At 42.6% G+C, this 10,142-nt stretch overlaps 1 protein-coding gene across 1 annotated transcript in view; it reads right to left on the reverse strand.

Annotated features, from left to right (window-relative positions):
- Positions 1–10,142, reverse strand: part of SRBD1 (S1 RNA binding domain 1) — a 95,864-nt gene that overhangs the window by 34,458 nt on the left and 51,264 nt on the right. The window contains exon 15 of the mRNA XM_010136753.1: positions 5,532–5,614. Coding sequence (XP_010135055.1) covers positions 5,532–5,614 — 83 coding nt within the window. The remainder of the gene's footprint in view (positions 1–5,531; positions 5,615–10,142) is intronic.

Genomic DNA, 10,142 nt, shown 5'->3' on the forward strand with positions numbered 1-10,142 from the left:
GAGTTTCAACAGGAGCTACACGAACCACGCAGCATAAAGCGCTGCTCTCTTCGTAAGACATCCCGTTTTCTTAATCAGAAAAACCTCAGTTGCAAACCCACAGAAAATTCTTCAATAGCCTTAATAAAGCAAAGCTCAAGATTGAGGGTGTTTTGAAAATCACACCACCCTCTTGCACATCATACATCATCTTACTCGCACACCATACATGAGTGATTCTCCTATGCTATCCAGCTACTAACACACCTAAATACTCGCATACCCTATGGGTCAATTAATCCAAAAAAATTGAAATAAAGTTTTTAGATAGTCAATGAAAAAAATGTGCATTTTGACTGAAAACCCAGCCAGCTCCAGCGCTTTGCTCCATGTTATTAAATCAAAGCACGCCATACGAAGGGATATAGAACCCCCTTTCTTTTTGTTAGCAGCTTCCTGTTCAATAGCAATTTTCAAGTTTCCACTCCTGGAGAAACGCAGCATTTCCTTTACCCCAAGCACCGGTTTGGATAGCACAGAAACGTACCTGAGGTTTGTGAAGCCTCAGAACGGCTTAACAAAGGTACCAACTCGGGTTTGGTCTGAACAGGCCGACAGACACCCGCAGCGCAAGGGACAGGTGAAAAGGTAACAGAAGTAACGCACAGGCTCCTTCAGCCCGCAGCTCCATCAGGCTGACCCAACTGTGCCTGATCTCACTCTCGTGCCAAGATACCCGTGAGCTCCCTTTGATCCTCATTTCTCTAAAATGTCGCTATGGTTTATCTTCCGCTATCTCCAAATTCAGCAACTATTAAGCAAGAAATGCAGTTTGCCTCCAGTAAATCATCTGGACGGTGGGCACTCAGAAAGGTAATATTCTTCATACCACTACTGCCGAAAGTGAGGTTAAACCACACTTTCTCGCACCCACCCTGACACCCAGGCAGCCACTGGAGGTTTAGAAAGACTCGACTGCAGCGATGCCATGTCATCTTTTGAGGGAGGAAGATGACGATTAACAAACGCAATGAACTAAGAGAGCCACGTGCAGTTTCAGCTACGCGCAGGAGAGGCCAGTGACATCCCTCCAGCAGCTCCCCTCATCAGCTGGAGAATGGCTTGGCACTGTGACAGGGAAGGAAGGGCCCACAGAGGGGTGGCCCGTGACAGCAGAAAGTGTCCCCCATGGTCTTCTAGGAGAAAAGAAAAACCTCCTTCCTTTGAACAGGAACCGAGGTACAACTGCAGTGAGATCCTCGCTACTAACTAGCTGGGCACAGATTTTGGAGCGGTTTATATCTGCAATGCCGTAATTAAGACGGAACCAATCCAATTAAGGAGGAAATGTATCTAATTAAAAGTCTTCCCTAAAGTTGCATTGTCACTTAATAAACCATACCCATCGTTTGGGGGGAAAACCCAAACCTAAAGGGTGTATTAAATTGCAACTGAAACAATAAAACGTCCTAGAGGCACTAATGAAATGTGTAACGGACACACTTCAATAATGAGAGGAATATGGGGAGGAAAGGGGACAAGAGGGACAGAAAAGGCATTTCCAAATTTAGTTATTATTAGGGATTCTCATTAGGTTTTGTGAAACTCTCCTTTGATCAGAACCGTCCAGCATTAAATAGAAAATACACCAAGAATTAGCTCATTTTTTTTTCTCTGAGGAATTGTTACTCAAGAGTACTGTCTCCAATTTTTATTTATTTTTCACAAAATGTCCCAGCTACATCTGGAATCAAATATCCTCCTACTTCAGATGTTATGAATCCATACATGTTATCTCTTTCCTCCTTTTGGGGTGTTAATTTTCCAAATGTGTTCAACAGTGAAGATGTTACCAGGTAACAAAAACACATAAAGAAGAGATTCGTGTGCTCCAAAAATCATTAAGCCCAAACAGGATATTGCTTTTTTGCAGTCAGACGTGGAACACCTTTTTGAATATTATACCCGACTTGTCAAAAATTCTGACCCTTCCACACTTCCCACCTATGTTGTTCTTCGGCTGCAGGGGAGTTCAAGCTCCACCCAGCTCTCTCCCTAGAGGTTACCGGATTTTTCAGCATCCAGGGATTTTGCACAAAAATGAACCGCAAATGACCAACCAACGTAACCTAGTCCCTTAGCGGTATTTCTCCTTTCTCTGCCTTACAATACAGATCCAGGTTTTGACTTTTTAAAAGTTCATTAATTTAATTCTCCCTTTATTTGAGGCTGCTTTCTTTGACAGGGACTGGAGGACAGAAGTTCGTGCTGACGCTGTTCTATTCTCTTATCAAAAGTTCAGTTTGTACTTGAGCGGAAGAAACTCTTCTCTTCCTCAGGCATCTCTTTTACTTTCTACTCATTTTCTTTGCGCCGGAACTCAATTCCCTAACTGCAGTCTTTGAGAAGCAGCTTTGTTCTCAGCTCTTATCTACATCTTCCAAGAGATCGTTACAACTATAGTGGTAATGCATCAGCCAAAGTTCAGTCTGCAGCACACTGCAGCCTTCAGCCACCAACCGCTTCTTCCCTGACAGGAATTTAGCTTTGAACGGGCACGGGGAGGTGGCAGGGCCAACCTCTGCTGTATCAGACACAGTCTGGGCATCATCGTCATCTTCAGCTACAGAAGAAATCACAGTAATATGGTCTGATAAATTAATTTTGGCTAGGTTCCTGTCTGGGAGGAAAGAACAATTTTCCTAATGAGATAAAGATGAAGGAAGACAAGGACCTCTAGGCAACTGGAATTTAGTCTGAGAGAGGCCCTAATAAATCAGGTTGTGCTTCTCTTTAAGGAAATACCTGTTAGGAGATAGGGGCCTGTTTATTTTTCTCTGACAAACTTGATTTTCTTGGTAGTGCACAAACTCAGAATCATGACTTGAAATGAGAATAAAAGCAAGTGGTCAAGTACAAGTTCCAAATTCTGTCATCTCGGGTAATTAAACAACCCCCCACTGATGGAACTCAATTTACAGAGATCTACTACCTGGAAACTTGTATTTTCATACCTAAATGAGCAGACTTGCTTGGAAAAATTGCACTAGAAAAACTAGAAAGCACCAATATTGTAACAAATACATACGTGAAGTGCCAAGAGGGAGGGATCAAAACCCCCTGGAAGCAGCAGCTGGAAGTTGTAGTTGGAAGCAGCAACTACAGGACACAGCCCTTTCCACAGTACTCGTGGAGGAGCGGGAAGGTGGGGGCGAGGCGATGGGCTCACTCCACAGCCTTTGAGGAAGCTCATATCGTGAGGACGGTACGAGGACCACTTAACCCAGGACCACTCCTCTGCCCTGCAGCACTGTCACTGCTGACAGCAGCAGCAGTCCCTGCCCAGGGTGGGGGTCACTCAGTTGAACATACAATGGTCCTGCGCCACAGTTCCACTAGAAGAGCTACAGCCTTCCTCAGGCAGGTTCTGCTTCACCCGTCTCTAACTTTAACCTGGGAATAAAAATCCGCCAAAATACAGAGAAATTAATGTCTCTGCCACTGCCTTTCAAGTAGAGAAGTCTGGGACCTCTGGCCATCTTAAACTGATACAGAGGCTGTGTCCCAGGTCCATCGAAACTCCAGCCGCTGTAGGAATAGCTGCAGCCTCAAGCTATGTACTGCTGCCTCTCCTTTCTGCCAGCCCAGAACATCACCCAGCCATTACCAACACCACAAAACGACCGGGGCACTTGGGCAGGAGCAGAACCACCCCTTCAAGGTGCTCACAACCGCCCCACAAGAAACCACCCTCCTGCTTGTGCTATACAGCTTCCACAGGCATCGGCCGCAGCTCTGTCTCAGCCTGCCTCTGCCCAAAGAGCACAGGACTAATCACTGTCTGTCTGTCAGGACAAGAATGCCAAAACCTGGATTTGCCAGATGCTTAAATATCAATTTCAGGGTGTTTAAGAGAGGAGAGGTCATATCTAAATGCTAGGTCTGTAGATACAGCGTGCTAAGGAAGTAACCACCTCTGCAAAAAGCCTGTTCCGTTTTGGATCTAGGCTGCACATTGCATGTTTCAGCCTAGAAATAAATGAAAAAGCTACGGCCAGCAACTGCATTATAGATTAAAATAAAACCTTTCCAATTGTCTTGGATAATGTAAAATTCTGTATCTGATACAGTTTTTATCTCAGGGATTCTATCAGCTATTACTCCCTGTACAACACAACAGCTCTTCCCGTGCCTCTGAGATGCCAGTGGCTGTTCTCTCTGAAAACCAGTCTTACCAGCATAATTCCTCTTCTCCCTTCCCCTCCCCTGCCACCGGAGAGCTCTTGCTCCCAAAGGGCAGGTGAGCTTCTCACTTTGCTTTCAAGAGTGCAAACTTGCTTTCAATAGTGTCACATAAGGCTCTGGCGCCTCAGAAATTCCTGTAGCTTTGAAGAAGCATTTTACAGCTTCTCTGGTGATCTTGAAGAATTCTACACAGGAGGTGTATCTACCTCAGAGGGTTTATTCAAACCAGGATGAGACATACAAGTACAGATAGTTGGGAATGAACAACTTCTGAGGTCCACCTCTACCAGGGTTTAGGAATTTTCTCTAAAACTCTTCATGTAACCAATGTGGACATGAACAAATAACACAGTTGGGCATTTACTCGTAGAACACCTGTAGAGGACTAAGGGGCTCCCTGAAAGGGCCAGGAACGTGATACTTACCCTGCCCTGGTTCACTGCAAAGTAAATCACTTCAGCTTTAGTCACTGAGGCAATAGTGAACTGCTGCAAAACATCCGCTGCAAAACATCCACTGCAAAACCCGTCTGATAACGCCACGCTCCCGAAACCACACGACCACCACCAAGGCTGCGTCCTTCTGCTTCAGCTATGTGCTCGTACAGTGTGCACGTGGGCCATAGTAAATAGTGTGCATCTAAACCAACACCCTCCTGCCACAGCGACGCAAGTTCCTACTACTTAGGAATTCACAGTATACTTCAAGTAGTAAAAGAACCCATTTGGGAATCGATCTCTTAAAATTTTGTTCAAAAAAACTCAGTCAAATTCTTCTCAAATATCATTTGTTTTGTAAAGACACTTTGAAGGTAAAAGTTAACCCTCAGAAATAATAATGTATAAAAATAAGAATTGTCAAACATTTTCCAATTCAGATTTAGTAAATAAAAAAACTCTTAAACAAATGCTTTTATTACGAACTTCTAAGGAGGAATGCACTTAATAGTACAAATTAATGGCTTCTAAGAGGAGGTCCAATATCTCATTGTATTTACACAAAGAGCTAAACCCCATTGCCATAGCGATGCAAAAAAAGAGAAAGCTTTCCGGATCAGCTTACCTGTCCGATGTGATGTTTTTAATAGACCATACATCTGGCTACAGCCATTTCAGAGTCTCCATCACAGTCATTAAAGGTAGAGATTCAAAAAAGGCAGTTCATGACTTCAGTATTTACTACCATTCCATCAACTCGAGAAATGCCTCTTAAAGGAGACACAGCTAGCTGACAGCTATAAAGCTGCATTCTGGTGTTGCTCCATAGCGTGATGGATTATTTTGATTAAACGATACGTATTATCTTACCTGATACATTCCAACTCCTATGTGTTTGGGCTCAATTTTCACTAGCTCAGCCAATGGGTCTTGGACACGTCTAGCTATGGAAACTGAAAAACAGAATGAGAAAACAACTAAGGGTTCTTTATCAGAAAAACCAGATGAACATACCAAAAGATAATAGATAATAACAGATAACAGCTTTTTCCTTTTTTTTTGGCAGTCTTTTACATATTTAATCTCTGGTTTTTTACCTGGAAATAATAATATAGCAGAACCCTTTTTCATTGTTAGACATGGGACATGAAATGTACCTTAGTCAAACTTTTAAATTGAACAGGCTCCTAGGACATTGATTCTATCTAGTGAAGTAAACACTGATGAGGAACAGGAGTGCCTGAATTACTACAAAAGTCTTTCCAAAAAAAAAAAAAAGGACCAAAGATCTTGGGGGGAAAAAAACCAAACCAAACCCACCCAAAACAAAAAAACAAACCCAAAACTGAGAACCAAAAAATGCCAAGCAAAAAACCAAAAACCTTCCTCTTCCAAATAATAAAAATGAAAACCCCCCAAACAACAAAGGAACCAAGGCCAGGTCTTGTTAAGGCTGTTTCTCCTACTATGTGCACTTGTGTGAGAGCGAGAGGAACGGGGTGGGACAGAAGGAAGCTGTGCTCCCTTATAAGCTGTCTCCAGAATCACACTGCTGCCATTAACCCCGCCAAGAGACACTCCCTAAAATTGATTTTCATTTAAATTCAGTTTTAAGCAAATCGAGAGAGAGTTGGAAGAAGAACAAACAGGAATCAGGAGTAAATACGTATATACATGGTGGTTTGGTCAACGATACATCCATAACGTTTAAAGAGGAAAACTGGAGATATCTCCAGCAGTCAAAAGCTGATTTTATATACACACAGACAGATGTATAAAATCACGAGCATGATGATGATATACATACGATATATATAAATACACACTTTGCAGAGTCACAGAATTGTCTAGACCTCTAGAGGCCAGACATCACCTTGTCTAACCTCCCCGCTGAAACGGGGCCAGCCCCAGCGGCTATCCCAGGATCACGTCCAGCGGGTTTTGAATACCTCCACGGATGGAGACTCCACAACCCGCTGGACAATCCGCTCCAGTGCTTGACACCCTGACAGAAAATAAGTCTTCTCTTGTGTTCAGATGGAACGTGCAGTGTTTCATCTGTGCCCACTGCCTCTTGTCCTGACAGCGGGTGCCTCCCTCCCTCCCTCCAGATATTTATACACGTAAGATTCCCTGAGCCACCTCTTCTCCACACTGAATGCTCCCAGTTTCTCCTCGTATGAAACACGCTCCAATCCCTTAATCATCTTTGCAGCCCTGATTTAAACAGCGACTACCGCTGCTGCGGGGTGTAAAGACTTCACTGCATTTCAGAAAAGGACTTGGCCACTCGTTGCCACTCAAAGCCAACACAGTAGAGAGACCTAACGTTTATTGGCCATGCAGGCTCCTCAAACCCCAACTGCGAAGTTTATCGATTAAATACAGAATTAGAGACTTCCCTTTTAACTGTACATTTAGCAGTGCAAATCTTTAACATGAAGTTCACTGCCCAGTCACGGTTGTACAATGTCTTAGAGACTTTTCTTCCAATTCCACCCAATGGCAGAACACATTTCAAAAGTTACACTTCAGATAAGCTGAGAGCAAATATCTCTCGCTGTCCACATCTCCTTTCATTACATCTTTTAAAAAGAGACAGCTACACGGAAAGGCTGATACAGGAAATTTTCCAAGCATAACCTTCTCTTGGGAACCTTCAATTAAGAAGAACAATTTAGACTCTTCTTGTCATAATAGCTAGGTTGACAGTGCCGTCATATTGCCAGAAGGCTTCCAGGGGAGGTGTAGGACCTGATCCAGCAAAGCACTTCAGCGCAAATGCACGCTGGTATTCCCACCGGAACCAGCAACACTATCCACACGCATAAAGTTACACGGACATTTAAGTGCTTTCCTGGATCAGGCCTGATAGTGTCAATGCTGAAGCCAGAACATCAGTTAGATGCTCCGATGGCTAATACCAGGATAGCTGACCTGCAGAATCCCCACTAAAGCCACAGTTTTACCCCAGAACTTTTCAAATTCACACCAGAAAGAGCACAACTGGGAAGAGGCAAGAGCTGGCCCCATTCTCTCCAGATTAGCATCTACTGTGTCTTGTACAGGCAAACTCGCTTTTTCTTTTTCCCCTTAAAAATTAAATCAAGGCACTTCAAAATGGTTTTTTTATATTTAACTATTTTAGACTAATACAGGTATTGCTAAAACTATTTTTTTTCTATATGCTTAAAGCACATTTCAGGAATGGCTAGAAACCACACCTCTTCAGCGCACTGGCAACGAACCAGGTAACGCGCTCCCCCTTCTACTGTTAAGGTACACCTCAGTTTTTCTTCAGCAAATACAAAATAAAGTATATGATGGCATGCAGGGCAAAACCAGAAAACCCGATTTCTCTGAAGTCACGAGGACATTTTCTGCTGCTTTGTGAGCGGCGCAATTTAACTGTTTGGGGTTCTTGAGTCACTCGGTACTTTGGTTATTTGACAAGACAAACCCACCAGACAGTTCAGGATTTTCACCTGTCAGCGATGAAGCACAACAACAGTGTGGCAGGTGAAAAGCCACCAGAAGAGTTGTTTGCCAACTCATGAGTGTCTCTGTGTCTGATCATTGGAGAAAATATGGAATTATATTGAAAAGCTTTGTTTCCTAATAGCTCATGAGCAGATGTGCTCTCATGGACTTGAGCATACTTATCCAGCTACTCCTGTCTTAAAAAGGTCAAGTCTCTCTCAATTCTAAACTGACAAATCTAAAATTAAGACTATTTTCTCACACATACACATCACAACTTGGTTTTTATTAGTACTTTCTACACCAAGCAATACCATTTTTCAAGGGATTAAACCCCCAGAATTGGTGTTAGCTGCTGAAACGGGTTCCCTGTCTCTCCTCAGTAATGGAATAGCTCTGAAGCCATCAGTGCAGCCTAAATCAGACTCACGCACTGCTCAGGGGGCAAGAGCCGCTAGAAATCTTGTCAATGACCTAACCAAAGTTATCATGAATCGTTTCAAGGGTCGTGCCTGCTTCGGGAGCAGCCTGCCAACTCCTGCGTTCAGATAATCGCGTGTTGAAGTGTTCTCCACCGGCACTGCTCCATGTGGGAGCCACCATGAAGCGAAAGCCTAACGGCTGTAGATAGGAAAAGCGTGGAAACAAGTATACAAACTGCTGCCAAACGCAGCACAAAAAGCTCCCAGGAGTGATTACGGGTGGAAGAATTAAAAAATTTGATTTCTTTCAGTTACAGCGGCAGTGAAATGCTGTGAAATTTTTGGCCGGCAGTCCAAGATGACGACATTCCTTCCTCTAAACACACAGGTCTTCACACAAGGATAAACCCACGTCCCGTCGGTACCCGTGACAGTTCAGCTACCTCATACGAGCGGGAGCATTCATTTACGTTTTGGAACAACATGAAGCCTCCAGATGTGAAGGCAGTGGAGAGTTTTACAAATAAATATACAGCAACAACAAGCTATTGGGCTATGAACAGTTCGACCTCTGTTTTGTCAGAAATGAGAACATTCTGTATTTTTATCATAAAACCTCAGTATTTTGTTCTTGCTGAGATGTACTACCACAACATCCAGGTAACTCATCCCCCTCCTATTTTAAATTAACCTTTGCACTTTAAAAAGTCCGGGTGGAAACTTCAACGTCAATGAAATAAAAAAAATTACGTATTAAGGTAATCAGGGACTAACTCACAAATGCACATATAATTACTGCCAATATATCACACCAGCGTAGATATGGAAACATTACAACTTATTTAAATCCTTTTATAAAGCCTATTATTGTGTTTGAGATCAATTACTCCCCATAAGTATCTGCAATAATGTTTACTCGGTGATCGATTGTTCAGGTTTCCTGAGTCCTGGAAGCTTTCTATCCTGTTGACCTGAATTTCACCCTCCCTACAAAGGATACAGTGAAATGTACAGTAGTCTTTTCATTAAGCATTCTTTCGCAGTAGGTCAGGATTTGTGACAGAGTTTTGAATCCTCATCTATCTTCTTGGTGGGTTTCAAGTATGCAATTTATTTTAAGCAACTGCTCAACAGCTGCATTTTATCCAAAATTCTTCTGTGGCAAGTGAGCAGGTTTTTGTTTTAAAAAGGTTACATTTTATTTTACTTTTAACTCCATAAAACTGATAATCTGTTATTTGCCTAAGAGTAATGAAATAATGAATGACGGTGTTCTATGTATTTACTACAAAAATCTTTAAAAGAGATGGCTTGAATACAAAAAGGAAGTAAAACGCATTCAAGGAGTACCTCGACAAGAGAGTATGACAATGCAGCTTTTTAAAGTCACTGTTTCTCCTTAGAAGCACGCCCTCAAAAACACTTTTCTAAAGCATTAGGATTTTCTGTATCACAGGATAGTAGTAGTTTTTTATCCAAGGTGAGATGGGAGACATATAATCATTTAAGAGCAGCCAGATGTGATTTTTCTGTCACAGAAATGAGTTAGTCTTCCAAGGACTGTATAAATTCAGAAGAC

Source organism: Buceros rhinoceros, unplaced genomic scaffold (genome assembly GCF_000710305.1).
Source record: "Buceros rhinoceros silvestris isolate BGI_N320 unplaced genomic scaffold, ASM71030v1 scaffold6990, whole genome shotgun sequence".
Lineage (NCBI taxonomy): Eukaryota > Metazoa > Chordata > Aves > Bucerotiformes > Bucerotidae > Buceros > Buceros rhinoceros.